Below are 23,127 nucleotides of genomic sequence, written 5' to 3' on the forward strand. Positions count from 1 at the left end.
TTGATGGATAGTAAAAAAATAGCTTGGCATTTATACACAATGGAGTATTACTCTGCATTAAAAAATGACAAAATCATAGAATTTACAGGGAAATGAAAGGCATTAGAGCAGATTATGCTAAGTGAAGCTAGCCAATCCCTAAAAAACAAATGCCAAATGTCTTCTTTGATATAAGGAGAGTAACTAAGAACAGAGTAGGGTCGAAGAGCATGAGAAGAAGATTAACATTAAACAGGGATGAGAGGTGGGAGGGAAAGGGAGAGAGAAGGGAAATTGCATGGAAATGGAAGGAGACCCTCAGAGTTATACAAGAGTACATACAAGAGGAAGTGAGGGGAAAGGGAAAAATAATACAAGGGGGACAAATGAATGTTAGTAGAGGGGGCAGAGAGAGAAGAGGGGAGGGGAGGGGAGGGGAGGGGGGATAGTAGAGGATAGGAAAGGCAGCAGAACACAACAGACACTAGTATGGCAATATGTAAATCAATGGATGTGTAACTGATGTGATTCTGTAATCTGTATATGGGGTAAAAATGGGAGCTCATAACCCACTTGAATCAAAGTGTGAAATATGATATATCAAGAACTATGTAATGTTTTTGAACAAGCAACAATAAAAAATTTAAAAAAATAGCTTTGTCTGATTTTGACAAATTTTAATGAATTTGTAAAGCAGGGAATTATTAAGAAGTAGATAAAAATATAAAGATATAATGTGGACTGACATAGAGCTTGTACTAGGGGCATAGAAGCACTTATTAATCACTTAATAAATTAGCCCTTTATTATTACATTTAAAAAATAGCTTTATTTAGAGGTAATTGACATACCATATAATTCATCCATTTAAAGTATTCAGTAGGAAATTATATTATTACCAGGCATTGAACCAGTCTTACATTCATGGGTTAAAGCCTATTTAGTAGTAATAGATTCTTAACTCCTAGACTGGTTGTTAATATTTGCTTTCAAATTTTGCATCTGTGATCATAACTAAATTGCTCAATAGTTTCCTTTTTTTTAGTCACAATGTTGCATCGGTACTGAGTTATTCTGTACTTATAAAATGAGAAGCATTCCATTCTTTTCTGTGGAGTAAAGTGCTTCAAATAACATGTGAATCCTTTATTTCTTATGGTTTGATGTAAATTGGCTGTAAAACTATTAGGGCTTCTTAGGGTATAGGTCTTCAATTCTCCTTGCTGTGTTTTCTATGGCATTGGAATCTTTAGAATTCACTCGCCCATTTCTGTATTTCGGGAGTTTTTGTTACATTCCTCTAGTAGGTAGTAAATGGGGTTATAAAATGGTGAGCAAAACCTCAAAAGTCTCTACCCTCCTCTAGCTGTGATCCTGATAATCTAGGAGGAGAGATGGACATGAATCAGAAGGTCATGTGCAGGTAAAATTGCCTTGGCACTGAGCTGGGAAGGGCAAAACCTAGCGCTTGGAAAGCTGGGAATAAGCAGAGCTGATCTTTTTGGGGAGCTTGTGGCGGCTTTGTTGATGCTGTGGCCCAAGTCCAGGGAAGTACAGGTGTGACAAAGCAAGGCAGGCAGAAACAGGAGTGGACAGCAGGGAGCAATCCATTCCTGTGCAGAAAGATTCCTCCTGGAAGGCCAAGTTATCAGGCCTGGAGCAGGTATTGCCTTCAAGGTTTTTAAGCCAGAGACGTGTTTAAGCTAGATTTGTGTTTCAAACAGATAACCTTGGGTTAGGAGAGATGAGACGGAAATGAGTTTAAAATGTTTTGAGAGACCTTTTGATAACATGTAAGATTTCTTGATGAGCAAATTTAGATTATATTTTAATTCCTGGGTGATCATTTCATCTACTTCACTGTTTCTCAGTGGGCAATACTGACATTTTGGGTAAAGAAGTTTATCCTTAGCAGAATTGTCCTTGAGAATTGGATGCCAAGAGTGCCTTCTTTTCCCTGCTCCTAGCAACAAACAGGAGAGGCCGCCACTTGCGTTCAGATGCTCTGTGGCCAGCTGCTAGTTAAGACTCAGCTGCTAGTTAAGAGAATTAGGACTTCTAAATTAAATTCTTAAATTTATTGGCATTTTATATTCTCTTCCTTATCTGAAAACTTTATTTATTAAACCTACTTGAGTGAATAAACAGGAATTTACTGGCTGGTGTGACTGAAAAGCCTTTGAACAGTCAGGCTTCTACATTTACTGGGCATGAGAACTCAAACTATATTTTCAGGGATATGTTTGCCTTTGTTTCCCCATTCGACTTACTTCTGTGTCGTCCTTATTATCAGTCAGTCTCTCACCATGTGACAGTGATAGCCCTGTTAGCCATAAGCTGACATTTAAAGTCAAGATTTCTGTCAAGATCAACAAACCATCAATGTCTATACCATGTCACCCCTTCACAAAAAGGATAAAAAAAATGTACACTTTCACCTCCTTTTCACCTTTCTTACCTTCTACCTTACATATTTTTGGATGTATGAATTTTATAAACACACATATCGCCTTTTAGGTGTGTCCTTTATCCTGTTATCATTTCATCTGGAATTTCTTAGATACTGTTTCTACCAAGTTTTACAGTTTCATTATAATTTTGATGATCTCTTTGTTCATTTCTTGGAACCCACCTTCCCTTGCTTTCTCATATTTGTGTGTTTATATATTTTTGTTTGAGCACATCCCCTTTTCCAACATGGTCCAGATGTTAGTAGTATCCTGAGTACCATTCACTTCTAAAATATCTTAAATTTGCCTGATGCATGAATGTATAGTACTTGACTTGGTGTGTAGTACCAAAACATTTCTAGGTAATTTTGAATTCCTTTTCAGTATCTGAGGTTCATTTCAAACTGAGCCTCTGGGGAGAGTGAAAAGGTAAATGTATGTTTAGAGTTTCTCATCTTAAAGTCTTTCTTATTACCTGTAGTTGTTTTTTGATTGATTTTCTTACCTATGCAAAAACATTATGAGCATGACCTCTTTAGATATGTATACTCCACATATCCTTTTCTTGTCTAATTGACATCATATCTTTATCTTGTCCTTACAGATTATTAATATGGTGTAGTTTTTATCATGAATGGTGGTTGAATTGCATCACATACCTTTGACAGCCAGGGTGATAATCAGAGAGTTTTTTTCTCCTTCTCTTATTGCTGTAATGAATTATAGTAGAGTTTATGATACTGAAAAGTTCTGAATAAAATGTATTTTAAAATATTTTAACATTTGTTAATTTTGATAAATGTGGTTTATTATAATTTTATTTATCATTTTTCTAATGTTTCTAAGGTAAATTGGAAATCTATGATTTTGTTTTTATAGTTCCTTGTCAGTATCAGTGACATAGATAATGGGGAATGGATGGAAGGGAGTGGAGATAGACAGAGCAGTAGAATGAGTCTGACATAATTTTTCCATGTACATATATGAAAACATCACAGAGAATTCCACCGTCGAGTACATCCATAAGAATGGAACTCTAACCTCAAATAAGATATACTCCATGCTTGTATAATATAATCAAAATGGATTCTGCTATCATGTCTAACTAAAAAGACCAATAAAATTTTAAAAACTGAAAAATTTTATTCATTTTTTAAAAAATTTAGAGCAGTTCAAAATCATGGGAATTTGTTGGATTTTCTGGTTGTTGTTACTTTTGTTTTTTCTTTTGCGGTACTGGAGATGGAACCCAGGGCCTCACATGTGCTAGACAAGTACCCCACCGCTGAACTACATTGGCAGCCCGTTTGTATTTTGAAACAGTATTGCTAAGTTACCAAGGCTGTCCTTGAACTTGTGATCCTTCTGCCTCAGCCTTCAGGTTTCTGGGATTGCAGCACCTGGCTGTTGAAGATTTTTAAAGAATTCATGGTTAAAACTCTGGGCCTTCTTTCTTTTATGGGGTTGCTTCTTTTGCAATTGTTAAATCATCTTTATGATTCTATTTGATTCGTATTATTCAATCCCTTCTTTAACTTATTTTTTTCTAGAAAATTATCCATCTCGTCCAGATTTTTAGAAATCAGTGTATTTGGTGCTGAAATATGCATTAAGCAATAAACAAGACCTTGGGCACTAGAGTTATAAACTTAATTGGTAATAATGGAATCTTTAATATAGAGGCTCATTATCATCACTGAATAATTCAGAATCTCACGATTCTTCCATATTTGCAAACAACTCGAGTCTCTTCTCTCTCTTGCTACTTTTATACCATTCGTCCTTCCGTAAGGAGTCGTAGTAGTTTATGGAGATAGTGGTAAAGCCATGGGTTGGCAGACTTTTTGTAAAAAGCATACACTACAGTTGTAGGAAATGAATGAATAAATGAAATATGAAATGAATACACCATTTTCCATTTAGCAGTGGAAGTGCATATTTGTTATCAAAGTGTGGGCTATGGAAACAGCTAGTATGAGTCTAAATATCCACCATTTAGTAGCCATAGAGGTACAGGTTAGGTAACCTATCAGTGCTTTAGTTTTCGTAATAAGGATAAAAATATTTCCCCAACTTAATATTGTTATTGTGAGGATTAAGTAAAGCAATGCATATAAAGTGTATAAATATGTCTGGCCTATGGTCAGTACTTAATTGTTACAAAGTATTTGACGCTGTAGGAAATAAATTCAGCTATTACAAATACCAAGTTCTAGGTCTCTTTAGAGGTCATATTTCATATTTTTATAACTGCTATTCACAGACACCAACTAGTCACAGTGCAATGTGGCTTTAACGCTGATGGAGGCTCAGAGCAGGGCATCAGGAGAGGTCTAAGAGTTTCTGGAAGAGCGCTTGGCTCTTGGAAGTCAGGCCAGTAGCAGTTCACCAAGCAGTGTCAGTGTCTTAGCATTTCAACATCCAGCACAAACAGTGTAGGTGCCATCGGTTATTTTTTGTTCTTATATACTAGTATTAGCACATAGCAATCACTTATACACTATCTATATTCACACACATATATTTTATAACTATATCTTTGTTTACTTATAATGCTAATTTCCTACTCAGAGTATAGAATAGCTGAAACTGATAATTTCATAATAAAGGTTACCATAAAGTCTCTCATCGGTTACCATAAACTTCTCATCGGCTTACCCTGGTTTTGCCTTTTTTCTTTAGATATATGCAAAAAACCTGGTGAATGCCGATCGTTGTGCACTCTTCCAGGTAGACCATAAGAACAAGGAATTGTATTCAGATCTTTTTGATATTGGAGAGGAAAAGGAAGGAAAGCCTGTCTTCAAGAAGACCAAAGAGATAAGGTACAGCTGGAGTGAGCGTCCTGTGCTCTGATCACAAATGTGCAGGTGTTCTGTTACCCACTTTTCTGTGCCTATTCACAGGTATGCTGACAATACTTGTCATACTGTGATATCATTCCCACCAGGACCCGCCTCCTGAAGGTAGTACTTCTGGGAATGACATTGCAGTGCCAGCGAAACCACGCCTAGGAAGCTTTAGCGTCACTCCTGGAAATGCCGTCTTCCGGAGGCGGTCCTTTTGGAAATCATGTTGGAAAAACTTACTAGTGCTCCCAGGTAGGTAAAGTATGCTCCACCTGGAGTCTGCAGGTTCTCCCATGTTTAGGAGCAAGGGTGAGCTTAACCAATTCGGCCCCCACCTCTTCCCAGCATATGGACTGTCTCACAGTTCCAATATTACAGGAAATTGATCTGGTGTACTGATGACTTCAACACATTCAGTTATCCATTGGTTTAATCAACACACTTTCATTCCATTTTGAGACTAAAACCTTCTTTGTTCTTTATGTGGCAGCTATTGTCACATAAATGAATAGCATGAGGGTTACTAGTTGGTGGAAGACCTTGGCTCAGGCTTATCAAGCTGGAAACCTGCAAGGAGCACTGTCACAGACTTTAGAACCAGGCTTGGCAGGCACAGGTTGGGGTCCCCTTCAAACTGTGGGTTCCTTTGGCTTTATGTGTCTTGTTCAACTACTCTTCTCTAATACTGCATGTTCTCCAGTAAGATACTGTTCCTCATTCGTTAAGAACTGCCATTCATTTGACAGTCTGTCACATGGAAGTGTGGCCTGCCATGGGGCATCTCCATTGTCTGCACTGGTACTCCAGTTCTGTTTCTAGGTGATAGTTCCAGAATTCCTGACACATAGTTCTGACTTATGGACACTATGTAGGTGTTTTGGGTTTTAAAATTTGGTTTCTTGTTTTCTTTGTCAGCCTGGGTATAGTAGCTTATTTAAAGCCATTTCTTTCTTAAGGTCCAAGTGTTCTCTCTCACTCCTGGAACTGATCCAATTTTGAAATTAGTAACTTAAAGCCTGTGTTTACGAGCACAGGAAAAAGGAGCATGTGGTTGCCTGACTTTGATGCCTGGACGGAGCCAGCATGACTGTCAGAGCATGCTCCTTAAACATGAGCTTCTCCCTCAGCTCCAGTGAGAGGTGTCCACTTGCTCTCAGCAGACAGACTCACTCGCATACCTGGTGAAATGGCCCTCACTGCAGTCTAACTTGTGTTCCTGTTGTTCAAAGCACAAGAAAACAAGGAAACAGACAACTTGGAGTTTATGCATGGTTTACTTGTTGGTGTTTTAATTCTCTTTTATGTCATGTGTCTTTTGACTTTTCTTGATAATCCTTAAGGATAAGCTTCATTTCAGAAATGATTATTTCCTATAATGCTAATAATGTGGTATTATAGAAATTATTTTTGAACTACTGAAAGTCATAGATATAGACATCTTAACTAAATTTTGAAATGAATGCATGTATGGTGATAATATAGTAATAAGAAAAATATTTATTAATGTTAGAACTTATTTATAAATGAAAATATTGATACTGATAACAAAAATGAAAAAATACTGATGTAGATAACAAAAGTGTAATTAAATATAATCAGTTAATGATTTACTTTTGATTGTTTTTAAATGTAACAACATTTAAATTTCTAAATAGTACTTGGGTTATAAACAACAGAAAATCCAGGTCCTGAACACCTCAAAGTTCAGACCCGACCTCTGAATTCGGTTCCACATGTGGTGGAAAGCATAGTGCTATGCTCTCTTGAGAATCCATCGTTTTCTAAATATACCAACTGCTGTAATAGGGCTGGTTCATCATCCTGTATTCTAGTTTTTATTATGACACTACTAGGCCTCAAACCTCATGTCATTGAGACTATACTAAGAAAATTTGTGTGAAACATATTGTAAGTTATAAGGTACTTTACATGTATAAGGGATTATTGTTATTGGTCAATGCTGGTGATCACTAGTTAATTTTAAATTTGTATTTGTGAACCAATTAAATTGCATTATAGTGTGATTTACATCCTAAAAGTCTCAAGTGATCACTGTGTAATGTTTTTCTGCTTTACTTTTACATGTTTTATAAGATAGTTTAGGATATGTAAATGTAAAATTAATATGAGCATTTAAAATGGAACAAGACTTTTCAACTCAATGCTTGATGGTAATGAAGTGTTTCAGAATTATTCTGTATCAGTAGTATTTCAATTAGTGTGTCTCTCTCTTTTATATATGCAGATTTTCAATCGAGAAAGGAATCGCTGGTCAAGTAGCAAGAACAGGGGAAGTCCTGAACATTCCAGATGCCTATGCGGATCCACGCTTCAACAGGTAAAAACAATCAGTTTCTCCCTTAACATTCTTCTTGGTTGAAATGTCTTCTGGACAGCTCCAGTCCTACATGTCTCAACTCCATCAGTTCTTTCCTTTTTGCTGGGAACCAGTCCTATTACTAACAGGTGGTATATTCAGATATTTATGAAGTAATGGATTCTCAGTGACTAATATGTAACAGTGTCAAAGCTAGAGTTGTTTATATTGTTATAAAAACAGCAAATAGGCAGGAGTTTCAACTGATGGATCGCCGGTGGTTTTTTTCATTATACTGTCATCATCTTGTACCATATTCTCTATCGAATAATATGCTAAAGTGCTACACAATACATACTGATAAAATTATATACTTTTGATACTGACAGGTCTGATTTTAAATTATGGTTGTGTGATTTTGTAGTCAGCTCTGAGTCTCATTCCTTTATCTTTAAAATAGTTTAATAAGACTGGTGCTACAGCTCAGTGGTAGAACACTTGCCTCTCAATGCGTGAGTCACTAGGTTCCATTTTCAGCACCACATAAAAATAAACAAATAAAGGCATGCTGTCCATCTAACACTACAAAAAATATCCAAAAAAAGTACAATAATGCCTATATTGTAGTCTTTTTTTAAAGATTATGAATAATGTTTGTTAAAAAGTCTAGAAACTTTACCAGACATAAAGTAGAAACCTAACAAACCATAGATTTTATTGTATATTATTAAAATTGGATTTTAAGATAGCTGAAAAGAGTTTTATTTCATTTTGATTTTCTTTTAGAGTACTAGAAACCAAATTACAAAATATGGTTTTGGTAAATCTCTAGAAATTGAGGAGGCTATGACTGGTAGGGAGTAATATTTGAGATATAGTGACAGTAGTGCTTAGTTAATACAAACATTTGGTTTACTTTGGGAGATAAATGACACAAGAAATGCCAAGATTTTTCATGGAATTAATTGATTAATGTCAAATATGCATGAGTCATATAAGCACAGCTATATTCTTATAATATAATTTATCAATAAATTAAGAATACTAAAATCTTTTTTTCAGGAAAATCGGTGTTTAAATGTTGAAAATATTCATATTATGTAAAATATTTATGTAAAAATTTGTGGGTCGGACTATAAGAAGTTGAAAATAAAATCAACTGATTAAAGAAAATATTGGCAAAACATATATCTGACAAGACATTTGTGTCTAAAATATGAAAACACTCCTCTAAATATTAAGATATTGCAATTTAATAAAAAGGAGACAATTTTAAGAGACACTTTACAAAAGAAAATATTCATATGGCTGTTAAACACATGGGAAGTGAGTAGGGTGTACATATGTCAGTTAGATCCTCCTACATGCCAGTGTGAAATGGTTGAGATTATAAAATACTGATAGTAGCAAGGATTGGAAAGGGTGTGGATAAACTGGAACTCTCAGACTCTGCTGGTGGGAATGTGTAATGGTACAACTCCTTAGGTAAACAGTCTTTCAACTTGTTGGAAATTTGAACATACACCCACTGTATAATCCATCCGTCATCTCCACTCCCAGGCAGTACTGCAAGAAAAACTAAAACATATGTTATCCAAAGAACTTGTATACAGATCTTCAAGCCAACATTATCCATAATTACTGACACTGGCTAATAGAAAATAATGTTTCCCATTAACTGATAAATGGATAAACAAATGTGGTTTATTCATTCAGTAGGGGCAACTATGCTGTAATAACAAGTACTGACAGACATGTGAATCTCAAGAACTGTGTGTAACATGAGGGCATTAAGGACTGCAGCTACTAACTGCCTTACTCCTTAGAGCAGGAGTAAGCAAACCTTTATTTATTAATGGCCAGCTAGTAAGTAGTTTTGGCTATACAGGCCTATGGTTTAAAAGTTAGATCTCATAAATAGGCCCAAGTTCAAAGGAACAAATCACTTTACCACATTTATAATGTTTTTTCTCTTGTCTGTTGACTCAATTATGCTGGATGCTAAAAACCCAATAAGAGCAGAATCCTCCTGTAGAGACAGTTGTGAAAACAAAACAAACAAACAAAAAAGTTAGAATATTTCTGAAAAGGTTATAATAAAACACTTTCAAATATTAGCTTGTCCCTAAATTTAGAGGCTCACAGCGTCTCCATTGCATATCTGAGTTGAGACTTAGGAGGCAGTGAGTAGTTTAATCTTTTTCTACTTGCTTCTTTCCTTGTGGTGATGGCTTTGCTCCTTCACTTTGCAGGGAGGTGGACTTGTACACAGGCTACACTACCCGCAACATCCTGTGCATGCCCATCGTGAGCCGGGGGAGTGTGATAGGCGTGGTGCAGATGGTGAACAAAATCAGCGGCAGTGCCTTCTCCAAGACCGACGAGAACAACTTCAAAATGTTCGCTGTCTTCTGTGCTTTGGCCTTACACTGTGCTAATGTAAGTGCTGCTTTAAATATCACTTAACTATATACTGGATATTAATGTCCAGTAAAGCCACTTGCAGTGTTTTCCATTTATGTTTCTTTACAAACTAGGAGAAATGATTCCTAGTTGTACATATTTTAGGAAATGCCTTAAAAAAATTTCCTGATACTTTGCATTTATTTCAAGGTATGAATTTGTTAAAAATAAAAATGAAATTAATATTTAGGTAAGATGTTTAAACATCAGACTTACATTTCATGATATCTGCTGAAATGAATAAGAAAAGTGTTATTGAAACCCTTCATGTTTGTTGTTTGCACTGCATTTGAGAGTGTATAAAATGTTAGCTGGTAACTGCTGTTTTCACACCAACCAGGGAAGTGTTGCTTGTGACAAAGAGTTGACCACCTCTTCCTTGAGTCCTTCCAGAGGAGTCCTGAGTGTTGACCCATTTAATCCATGCTGTGGTCCTGCCCTCCTCATTGAAGAGGAGCAGGGGTCTGTCTTCACAGGAGATCTTTTGATGTTCTTTCTTTTATATTGTTATGTTTTAAATGAGTTGAACATTTAGTATTCTATGAACCCTAATAATCCTTTTTACTAGAATTCTGAAATTTTATAACCCTTCTGTAAAGGTAAATGAGAAGAAATGGGAGTTACCACCTTAATAACTTAGAAAAATTGCTTTTTGGGAATAGGACTAAGTTCTGTAGAAGCATCCATATAATTCACGGAAATAGTTGAGAAATAACTAGGAGCAAATATTTTTAAAATTTTTTAAATCCAACTCTGGTGACTCTGGCAAACCATTTTAATCCCATCAGTGATATTGGGTAAGAATGCACATTACTTCCCTTACACCATCCTGGGGCCCTCCATGGGTCATTATTACTCAGCTCATCAAAAATAAATCAGCACAGTTGTAAAAAGTTTTGCTTCAGATATTATCAGTATCTATATGTATCTCATAAATAAAAACATGGACAGCTTATTTTTTTCTTATTTAGTTTAAAAGTTGCAGAACATCTAATTTTAGTATATTTTGAATATTGACTATTCATCATTTTGAAATGGAATCTAAGAACTAAAGTAACTCAGTACCTTTTGTTGTTTTTTTTTTTTAAAAAAACCACAGCAAGACCTTATGATTGGAAAATTAAACACTGTTTGTTTTACTCTCTGAACAGTATTTCTACTATTTAACAAAATTGTATTCTAATATTTTATGCTTTAGAGTATTTTATTATTCTGAGATAATATTCTAAAACAAACATGTATAGTAAGTGGTAAAAATTCATTATTAATTGTGATTTTATATATATGTATATACATTATATATATACATATATAATATATATAGTATATGTTATTACCAATATGTTATGTCAAAACAATATAACTGTATCACAAAATTTGGGTAATTTTCCAGAATAAAAAGTAAAAATATTATGGAAAATGATATTTTTAATGAGATGTGTATGCCTTAAAACAGCAATAGTTAATATATCCTTCACGGATTTTACATATTGTTAAAATGAAAGGGGATTTAGCATCATTTTTCTACAGTTATAATTTTGAAGTAATTTCAGATCAAAAGCAACATTGCAAAAATAGTACAAAGAATCTACTTATACCATTAGCCTTATTCCCCCAAAGTTATGATGTGTATCATTTTTGCACTTTCTCCTTCTTTTTCCCTCTTAGTAACTGTCTCTCTCTGAGCTGAGATTGTCTCAGACACAATGTCTAGAAATGCAGAATGCTTCAGCTTGTACTTTCTAAAATCAAATACATTGAATTCCTACTGCACATTTAAAAACACCAAGAAGTCAACATTTGGGGTGGGGTTGTGGCTCAGTAGTAGAGCACTTCCGGGCAGGGGTAAGGGCCTGGGTTCAATCTTTAGCACCACATAATTAATTAATTAAAAGTTAAATTAAAAAAAAAAAGAAGTCAACATTGGTACTGTGTTAGATTATTTGGGCTGTGTAGTGGATACAAGACTGAGTGACTTAAACAACAGAAAGTTATTTTCTCTCTCAGCTTCCGACTACCCCCTTGTAATCTGTCCTGATGTGGTTTTTCCTATGTGTGGAATATTTCTGGGTCCTGATTGCCTCTTCACGTGTTGGATTGATTCACACATAGGACATTGTTTTGCCTTAGTTACCACTTTATTTAAAGGCCCCATCTCTTAAGTTTGGTCACTGGGATTGAGGCGTTGAATGTGAACTTTGGGGGAATGTGGGTCAGGCTGTGCCTAGGTACTGTGCTTTGATCATCTGCAGACATCTTGAGTCTCCTTTATTCTGAAACTGTTCTATAATCTTTGTTTTTCTTCACCTGGATATTTTTAAAGCTATAAAACTGGTATTTTGTAGAATGTTTCTTAATTTGGCTCTGTTTGATGTTTCCTCATGGCTGCATTAAAGTTATAATTTTTAATGTTTTTATGATAAATTATAATTATTCATAACAGTGGGATTCTTGTGACATATTTATACATGCATATAGCATAATAGCATAATTTGCTCATTTCATTTCTCAGTACTTCCCCTTCTCTCACCTCCTTCCTCCCCCTTAACTTTTACCTCTACTCTACGCTACTCCCATTGTTATAATTTGAATATATAGTATCTCCTGAAAACCTCAAATATTGGAAACACAATATCCAATGTAGCAAATGTTGGGAAACAAAAAAGATTAGATTATGTAAACTATAACCTAATCAATGGATTGATCCATTTGGGGGATTAGGAATCTGAATGGATTGCTGGGTGGTAACTATAGGCAGATGAGGTGAGGCTAGAAGAAGCCATTCGGTGGTGGTGGTGGGAGGTGCCCTTGGGCATTATATTTTATCTCTATTTTCTCCCTCACTTTCTGCTTCTGGGATGCAGTGAACTGAAGTGTTCTATTTCACCTCAGCCCCAGAGCAATGGAGTTGGCCAGCCGTGGACTGAACCTCTGAAACTTGAGCTAAAATAAACTTTTCCTTTTCTGAATTGTTCTTGTCAGATACTTTGATCACAGTGATGGAAAGCTGACTGACACATACTTTGATTTATTTTTTAAATTGGTACATTATAATTATATGTCAAAGTGGGAATTACTGTGATACATTTATACATGCACATAGCATAGTTTGAATGATTTCATTCCCAGTCCTTCCTCCTCCTTCCCCTTCTCTCTCCCCCGTAATTCCCTTCCTCTACTCTACTGTTCTTCCTTCTGTTTTCATGAGATTGCTTTTTTACTTCCTTATTTCTCTGTAACTCCCTCATTTGACCCTTGACTTTCTGAGTCTGTCTTATTTCATTCAGCATGATATCCTTCAGTTTCATCTGTTTACCAGCAAATGACATAATTTCATTCTTCTTTATGGCTAAAACTCTGTTATGTATATATACCACATTTTCTTTATTAATTCATCGGTTGACAGACACCTAGGATGATTCTATAATAGGGCTATTATGAATTGTGCTGCTATAAATATGGGTATGCATGTATTGCTATGGTATGGTAACTTTAGTTCTTTTGGAGAAACATCAAGGAGTGGTACAGCTTGGTCATTTGGTGGTTCCAGGCCTGGTTTTTTGAGGAATCTTCACACTGATTTCCATCGTGGTTGTAGTACCAAAAATGTGTAAGTGTTCCTTTTCCCCTGCATCCTTACCAGCATTTATTATTAGTTTCAGTAAGCTAGCCACTGGGTTCCTTGAAGCCTCACCTGCTAAAAGATGTTAATGTCACTGACCTGATGTTTTTTGAGTAAGTTAGCTTTGGGTTTTGAACATGTTTTTACTAGGAAAAGCACCTTGTAGTACTCATTGTCCCAAGCAGTTAATCCAACAATTTGCAGGCTCCCTGCCCTTCCTGAAAGTTCTATTTCTTTCTGGGAAACATACAGAAGTATTTTTTTTGCAATAATATATGCAAAAGTTTTGAGCAGTATGAAATGCCCTTTAATTGTTGGCTATTATTAAGTAGGATTTAAGTGTATTGATCCTGAGAAATTAAAAATATTTCTGCTCTTGATTATGTTCTTATTAATTATGTCCTTAATAAAAGCATGTGAACCCTCATGAAAATTACTTCTAATTCTGAATGTATAATGTATTGGTATATTTTATAATTGTCTGACTTAATATTCCTGTTTAAAAGTCCCTGTGTTTGGAGCAGGATGATGGGCCATTTAAACAATTATAATGTCTTCATTTTTCTTTATTTCATCTTTGGATTCATTAGACTGCAGTATTTTTTGTTGAATTAAAGGTGCATTCCTCTAAATGGCAACATCTCCCTTTCGTTTGTTGATTTAACTGTTTGTTAGTTGGAAATAGCCATCTACTTTGGAAAGTAACAGAAAGTAACCATTTAAAAAGATTGATTCTTTAAAACTAAATGAGTTAATTAATTTGCTTATACATATTATGGTTTTAAGAGGCATTTTAATATAATGCAAGAAGCTAAGATGATAGTAATTACTGTTTTTACATCTTTGGCCTGGAAAAAGGAGCCCTTCAAAACAGACTAGCTCTCTACATTCTGTGTGGGAAGATGTTTAACATTAAAGAGACAAGGAAAAAATCACGATTCAAATGAAACCAATTGGCTAGGGACAGGTATAATAACCTTTATTCATTCAAACTTTATTAATTCTTGAATTCAGCCACCAACTATTGAGTCTATTTTTTTCATATCAGATAGTAGATGTAAAGGTGATAGAATAAAAGCTGCTCTTATTTGATTCAACACTTTGTAATTGGAATTTTTTGAATACTTTACATATTTTTAAAAAGTCTCACAACAATCCCATGAATAAGGATTGTTATCCCCACTTTACCCCCCCCCCAAAAAAAAAGACACATAAAGTTTAAATAATTTATCCAAGGTCACATAGTATCAGAGTATGTGATAGAGCAAGGATTTGGATATAGATATAGTTATGGCCTCAGATACGGCCTTCCATTTTACACTGGTCTTTCTGAATGTTGCTCATAGGAAGAAAAATATTAAGAAACATATTTTAAGTTTTGTACATAAAATATAGAATAGAATATTTAGTAGGGTATATCATTCAGGGTTTTTCATAGAGATAGAGCCAATAGGATATATAAAGATTGTGATAGACACCTTAGAGGGAATTGGTTTGGTAAATTAGTTCACATGATTACAGTGGTTGAGGAGTCCCATGATAAGCCTTCCATAAGCAAAGAATTTGGGAAGCCAGTAGCATGGCCACAGGCCAGGTCCAAAGGCCTCAGAATCAGGGAGGCTCATGGTGCAATTCTCACAAAATGAAACTGATTACTTTGTTTTGTAATTACTGTTATTTACCTCATCTCTAGAGTTACAAAATAAAATGATAAAAACTAAAGTTTAAACTAAAAATTTATATACATTAATTTATACTATACGTTTATAAATACATTTTAATTAAATTAAAATTGCTGGCCATACACTTGTAAACTGACTATATAAGGATTAAGTAATAACTGCCTGATAGGAGTTGGGAGATTATAGAAAGTATTTCACACAGACCACTTGGCACTCCACATGCCATCTACGTGCTCAGGGGTACTCTAAGTGCCGTGGTGGTTGTAGCAATAGTATTATTCTACCTAATGTAGTCACTTTTCCTAGCAGCTTAGCCATAGAATTACACTGAACTACAGGATATGCCAAGCAATTCCTGTTGACTGTTCACCTTCCTCCCAGAATATGCAGCATCTTCCATTGAGGTATGGGAGGCAAATGTGAAAGATTCTGTCTTGATATGTGTTTAGGTAAGTTATATAGAAGAAGCTTCATTTTTTTAATTGCTAGCATGGCATAGAGCTTTCAGAAGCTTCTATGTCTGTAGTGGGCCATTCTCCTCCTGTTTTCTTCTAGAAGTTCTATAGTTTTTAGGTCTTACACTTAAGGCTGTATCCACTTGGAATATTTATTATAGATGGCACAAAGTAAGGATCAAAATTCATTTGTATGCCTTTGGATATTCTGTTGTTCCAGCACCGTTACTTGTTGACTGTCCCTTTTCTGCTGTCTTGCCTTTGCGACCTTGTTGAAAACCAGCTGAGTATATATAGTGGTCTACTCTGTACTCTGTGTTCTATCGTTGGTCTGCTTGTGTCTTTGATGCCCATTTAATTACTGTAGCTTTATAATAAGTTTTGGATTCAGGTGTGGAGTTCTTCTACCCTCATTCTTTGTTTTCAGAATGGTTTTGTGTAGTCTAGGTCCTTTGCATTTCCATATGAATTTTAGAATCTCCTTTTCATTGCCTGTAGAAAAGCCTACTAGGATTTTGGTGAGGTTGTGACATCAGCAGTTCAGTTCCAAGGATGGTGTTGTTGGAGTACCCAAGTTTAAGTGTGTGTGGTCTGTTTGTCTATTTTGCTTGCAGCAGTCTCATCAGTTATGTCACATGTTTCAAAACTCTAATTAGGTGCATGACATTTAGGATTGTTATGTCCTCTTGATAGCCAGACCCCTTTGTCATTTAAAACAACCTTTTCTTTATCCTTGATATAATAGTCTTCACTCTCAAATCTACCTTTTCTGACATTGATAAAGCCCAATTTTTTAGGACTGGTGTTCAGTGGTATATCCCAACTATCCTTTAACTTTACTTGTGTCTTTACTTATGTTTAAAGTAAGATTCTTTTTTAAAAAAAAATCTTTATTTATTTATTTTTATGTGGTGCTGAGGATCAAACCCAGTGCCTCACATGTTCCAGGCAGGTGCTCTACCACTGAGCTACGGCCCCAGCCCCTAAAGTAAGATTCTTATAAGCAGCATATAATTTGTTCAGGATTTTTTTTTAATCTGACAAATCTTTTACTTTTAATCTTGATGTTTCCACCATTTACTTTTCAAGATTAGGTGTAATAAATCTGCCAACTCAGTTTTCTATGTGTTTCATCTGTTCTTTTATTCTTTCTATTCTTGGATTTAAAATTGAATTCTTTATAACTTTGTTTTATGAATCAGGTTTCAATTGATTAAAAAAATCTTCAGGGCTGGGGTTGTGGCTCAGTGGTAGAGTAATCACCTAGCAAGTGTGAAGCACTGGATCTGATCCTCAGCACCACGTAAAATTAAATAAAGATATTGTGTCCATCTACATCTAAAAAAATCCTTTCTTTAAAATTTTTATTCTAATTTGTTTTATGATAGCAGAATGTATTATAATTCATATTACACATACAGAGCACAATTTTTCATATCTCTGGTTGCATACAAAGTATATTTACACCACTCTTGTCTTTACTTAGGGTAATGATATCCATTTCAATCCACCATCTTTTTTAACCCTTGCCCCTTCCTTTCTGCCCTAGATTGTTTAATCTTCCTAAGCTCCCCCTCACAACTCCACTATGAATCAGCCTCCTTATATCAGGGTAAACATTTGGCATTTAGTTTTTTGGGACTGGCTAACTTCACTTAGCATTATATTCTCTGACTTCATCCATTTACCTGCAAAAGCCATCATTTTATTCTCTTTTATTGCTGAGTAATATTCCATTGTGTATAATACCACATTTTCTTTATCCACTCATCTATATGAGGGGCATGAATTGGTTGGTTCCACAGTTTAGCTATTGTGGACTGTGTTGCAATAAAGATTGATGTGGCTGTGTCTGTGTAGTATGCTGTTTTTAAGTCCTTTGGGTATAGACCGAGGAGTGGGATAGCTGGGTCAAAAGGTGGTTTCATTCCCAGTTTTCCAAGGAATTTCCATACTGCTTTCCATATTGGCTGCACCATTTGCGGTCCCACCAGCAATGTATGAGTGTGCCTTTTCCCCCACATCCTTGTTAACAATTACTGTTGTTTGTATTCTTAATAGCTACCATTCTGACTGGAGTGAGATGAACTCTTAGAGTAGTTTTGATTTGCATTTCTCTAATTGCTAGAGATGTTGAACATTTTTTCATATATTTGTTGATTGATTGTATATCACCTTCTGAGAAGTGTCTGTTCAGTTCCTTGGCCCATTTATTGATTGGGTTATTTGATTTTTTGGTGCTTAGCTTTTTGAGTTCTTTATATACCCTAGAGATAAGTGCTCTATCTGATGTGAAAGTGGTAAAAATTTTCTCCCAAGCTGTAGGCTCTATATTCACCTCACTGATCCATCCAATTTATTAATTCTTGATTTTAATTCTTGTGCTATAAGAGTGTTATTAAGGAAGTTGGGGCCTAATCCACATGATGGAGATTTGGGCCTACTTTTTCTTCTAATAGACCTGCACAGTGTCTCTGGTTTGATTACTAGGTCCTTTAACCACTTTGGGTTGAGTTTTGTACAGGTGAGAGAGAGGGATTTAATTTCATTTTGTTGCATACGGATTTCCAGTTTTCCCAGTACCATATCTTTTCTACAATGTATGTTTTTGGCACCTTTGTCTAATGCAAGATAACTGTAATTATATATGGGCTAGTCTCTGTGTCCTCTATTCTGTACCATTGGTCTACCAGTCTATTTGGGTGCCAATACCATGCTATTTTTGTTAGTATTGCTCTGTAGTATAGTTTAAGGTCTGGTATAGTGATGCCACCTGATTCTCTCTTCTTGCTAAGGATTGCTTTAGGTATTCTGGGTCTCTTATTTTTCCAGATGAATTTTATGACTGCTTTTTATATTCTATGAGGAATTTCACTGGGATTTTGATTAGAATTGCATTATAATGCCGTATGATGCTTTTGGCAGCATGGTCATTTGGACAATACTAAGTCTACCTATCCAAGAACAAGGGAGATCATTCCATCTTCTAAGGTCATCTTTAATTTCTTTCTTAAGCATTCTGTAGTTTTTTTGTAGAGGTCTTTCACCTCTTTTGTTAGGTTGATTCCCAATTATTCTATTTTTTTGAGGCTATTATAAATAAGGTAGTTTTCCTCATTTCCCTTTCAGATCATTTGTCACTGATATACAGAGATACCTTTGATTTATGAGTGTTGATTTTATATCCTGCTACTTTGATGAATTCATTTACTAATTCTAGAAGTTTTCTGGTGGGTTCTATATTTTATAGATATAGAATCATATCGTCGACAAATAGTGCTAATTTGAGTTCTGCTTTACCTATTCATACCCCTTTAATTTCTTTTGTCTAATTGCTCTGGACAGTGTTTTAAGAACTATTTTAGATAGAAGTGGTGAAACAGGACATCCCTGTCTTGTTCTGGTTTTTAGAGGGAATGCCTTCAATTTTTCTCCATTTAGAATGATATTGGCCTGGGGCTTAGCGTAGATAGCCTTTACAATGTTGGGATTGTTCTGTTGTACCTAATTTTTCTAGTGTTTTGAACATGAAGGGTGCTGTATTTTGTCAAATGCTTTTTCTGCATCTTATTGAGATGATCATATAATTCTTATCTTTAAGTCTATTGATGTGATGAATTTACATTTATTGATTTCTGTATGTTGAACCAACCTTGCATCCCTAGGATGAATCCCACTTGATCATGGTGCACTATCTTTTTGATATGTTTTTGTATTCGATTTGCCGGAATTTTATTGAGGATTTTTGCATCTATGTTCATTAGAGATTGGTCTGAAGTTTTCTTTCTTTGATGTGTCTTTGCCTGGTTTTGGAATCAGGCTGATATTGGCCTTATAGAATGAGTTTGGAAGTGTTCCCTCTTTTCCTATTTCCTGAAATAAATTGAAGAGTATTGGTATTAGTTCTTCTTTAAAGGTCTTGTAGAACTCGGCTGTGTAGCCGTCCAGTCCTGGGCTATTCTTGGTTGGTGTCTTGTATTTCGTCACTTGAAATTTATCTGTTTAAATTGTGTATATCATCCTGATTCAATTTGGGCAAATCATGTGACTGTAGAAATTTGTTGATGCCTTTGATATTTTCTATTTTATTGGACTACAAGTTTTCAAAATAATTTCTAATTATCTTCTGTATTTCTGTAGTGTCTGTTGTGATATTTCCTTTTTCATCACTGTATGTTAGTAACTTGAGTTTTCTCACTCCTTCTCTTTGTTAGCATGGCTAAGGGTCTGTCAATTTTATTTATTCTTTCAAAGAACCAACTTTTGTTTTGTCAGTTTTTTCAGTTGTTACTTTTTTTTCAATTTCATGGATTCCTGCTCTGATTTAATTATTTCCTGACTTCCATGAAATAAACTTTCCTCTTAGTGTCCTTCTTAGTGCCTTCTTAGTGTCCCAGAGAGTTTGATACATTATATCTGTGTTCTCATTCACCTCTAAAAATTTTTAATCTGCTTCTTGATGTCTTTAGCAACCCATTGTTCATTCAGTAGTATATTATTTAGTCTCCAGGTGTTGGAGTAGCTTTTATTTTTTATTTTATCATTTTTTTCTAATTTCATTCCATTATCATCTGATAGAACGCAGGGTAGTATCTCTACTTCTTTATATTTGCTAAGAGTTGCTTTGTGGCATAATATATGGTCTATTTTAGAGAAGGATCCATGTGCTGCTGAGAAGAAAGTGTATTTGCTCATTGAAGGATGAAATATTCTATATATGTCAGTTAAGTCTAAGTTATTGATTGTATTATTGAGTTCTATAGTTTCTTTGTTCAGCTTTTGTTTGGATGATCAATCCAGTGGTGAAAGAGGTGTGTTAAAGTCACCCAGCATTATTGTGTTGTGCTCTTTTTGACTCTTGAATTTGGGAAGAGTTTGTTTGATGAACATAGACACTCCATTGTTTGGGGTATATATATATATATATATATATATATATATATATATATATATATATATGTATTAACTTTATGTCTTGTTGATGAATGGTTCCCTTAAGCAGTGTGAAATGTCCTTCTTTATCCCTTTTGAGTAACTTTGGTTTGAAGTCTACTTTATTTGATATGAGAATGGAAAACCCTGCTTGCTTCTGCCGTCCATGGGAGTGTTATGATTTTTCCCAACCTTTCACCTTCAGTTTCTGAATGTCTTTTCCTATGAGTCTCTTGGAGGTAGCATATTTTGGGGCCTTTTTTTAAAAAAAAATTCTAATTTGCCAGTCTATGTCTTTTGATTGGTGAGTTTAGGTCATTAACATTCAGGGTTATTATTGAGTCATGATTTGCATTCCCAGTCATTTTTATTTATTTTTGGTATTTAACTTGACTTGGTTTCTCCTTTGATTAGATTTTCCTTTATTGTAATACCTCCCTGTGCTGATTTTCATTGCTGTTTTTCAATTCCTCATGGAATATTTTGCTGAGGATGTTCTGTAGTGCAGGCTTTCTAGTTGTAAGTATTTTTAACTTTTGTTTATCAAGGAAGGATTTTGAGATCACTGAGAACTAAGATAAATACTTTGAAGGGTAACATGAAGAAAATATCTTAGTACTTGACCCATTTAGTTTCGGTTCTTTTTATTATGCAGACAGTGGGTAGTCTTCTCCTTAGACTGTGAGCTATAGCTTATATTAAACACATGTGAGGCCCTGGGTTCGATCCTCAACACCACATAAAAATGAATAAAATAAAGATATATGTCCAACTACAACATATATATATATATATATATATATATAAAGAAAGTCACTCAGTCTTCCATTATAGTACATTCACTCTTAATTTGATCTGGAGGGCTCTTGGGTTTGTCCCATAAGTTCTCTTTTCTAAGTAACCTCATCTACTTACAAATTTACACGTGTAAGCATTGAATCTTTCCACTGACTGGCTCCATTGCTTGTTTTAATTTTATCTCACATATTTGTTTTGAAGTATTTGCAAAAGTATGTTTGCACACAGAGAAATACACAAGATCCTGAGTTTGTGTGGTAGTACGTTGTGCCTTCCTATTTTCCATTAATGTATGAATCTATTTATGTGCAACAGTCCATGAGTTTTGTGTACAAATTTGTGTTTTACTTTGAATTCACTGCTGTAACACCAATGTAACCCACATTTAATCCTTTAAGAATGGGGAAAAATAAACAACTACTTTGCTACTTGAAATCAACAAGTAGCAAAGAGATGATGAAATCTTCCCAAGAAAGTTGAGACTGATATGCAGGTGACATGTTATTATTTTAAATTTGTCTTTTAATAGATTCAGAAGCTGCCTAGATCTTTAATTCCTTAGAATCTTTAACTTTAATTCATTTTCTGATAATAAAATGAGCATGGACCTGGGGATGTGGCTCAAGCGGTAGCGTGCTTGCCTGGCATGTGTGCGGCCCGGGTTCGATCCCCAGCACCACATACAAACAAAGATGTTGTGTCCGCCGAAAACTAAAAAATAAATATTAAAAAAATTCTCTCTCTCTCTCTCTCTCTCTCTCTCTCCCCCCGCCCTCTCTCTCTCACTTTCTCTTTAAAAAATAAATAAATAAATAAATAAAATGAGTATTGTTTGTTTTCAGCATTTTTATTACTAAAAATTTGAAAGCATAATACGCAGAAGACAAATGGATTTTTCGCTCCATAAAGATTATGGCTGATAAAAAGATATTTGCTACAAAATTAAATAAGACTTAAAAGAGAGATATAATTAGAAAAAAGTTCCTTTGTTTCTTCAAGTTCACATGCAAACATAGCTTTAGTGTACATGGAAATTTGGACAGTGTTAACTTTAGTGTTAATTCTGCCTTAGTTTCAATTGTAGTTCTGATTCTTTTATGCCAGATTCTGAACTTTAATGGCAAACTGCATTCAGCATTGTTTAAATTCATTTTTTGTCTGTCTTCCAGATGTATCATCGAATCCGGCACTCAGAGTGCATCTACCGGGTAACCATGGAAAAGCTGTCCTACCACAGCATTTGCACTGCTGAGGAGTGGCAAGGCCTCATGCGCTTCAACCTCCCTATGCGGCTCTGCAAAGAAATTGAGCTGTAAGTATTTCACTTGGTTAGTTTCTTCAGCAGCAGATTCTCAGTTTCATTGAAAAAAAGTAAACCAGGTTGTAGAATTAGAATCACAGTTATGATGAATTAATCTAAATGCTAGCATGTATTATTACTCTGTTGCGTACTTTACACTATATAATATTTAATGTTCAAAATAGCATTTAATGTCAGATACATAAAGTTTTCATCTACATAACTTTGCATTTTTATATTTATGAAATTCTTATTTCAGTTTAAAAAGGAGAACAATTTC

At 34.9% G+C, this 23,127-nt stretch overlaps 1 protein-coding gene across 10 annotated transcripts in view; it reads left to right on the forward strand.

Moving 5' to 3' along the window:
• Nucleotides 1-23,127, forward strand: part of Pde10a (phosphodiesterase 10A) — a 534,453-nt gene that overhangs the window by 454,875 nt on the left and 56,451 nt on the right. For all 10 annotated transcript variants that reach the window (XM_058580935.1, XM_046449363.2, XM_058580942.1 and 7 more), the window contains 4 exons: nt 5,112-5,254; nt 7,524-7,616; nt 9,848-10,034; nt 22,717-22,859. In XM_058580935.1, coding sequence (XP_058436918.1) covers nt 5,112-5,254; nt 7,524-7,616; nt 9,848-10,034; nt 22,717-22,859 — 566 coding nt within the window. The remainder of the gene's footprint in view (nt 1-5,111; nt 5,255-7,523; nt 7,617-9,847; nt 10,035-22,716; nt 22,860-23,127) is intronic.

This window comes from Marmota monax, unplaced genomic scaffold, assembly GCF_021218885.2.
Source record: "Marmota monax isolate L192 unplaced genomic scaffold, Marmota_monax_Labrador192_F-V1.1 WCK01_AAM20220418_F8-fsc00083, whole genome shotgun sequence".
Taxonomy (NCBI): Eukaryota; Metazoa; Chordata; class Mammalia; order Rodentia; family Sciuridae; genus Marmota; species Marmota monax.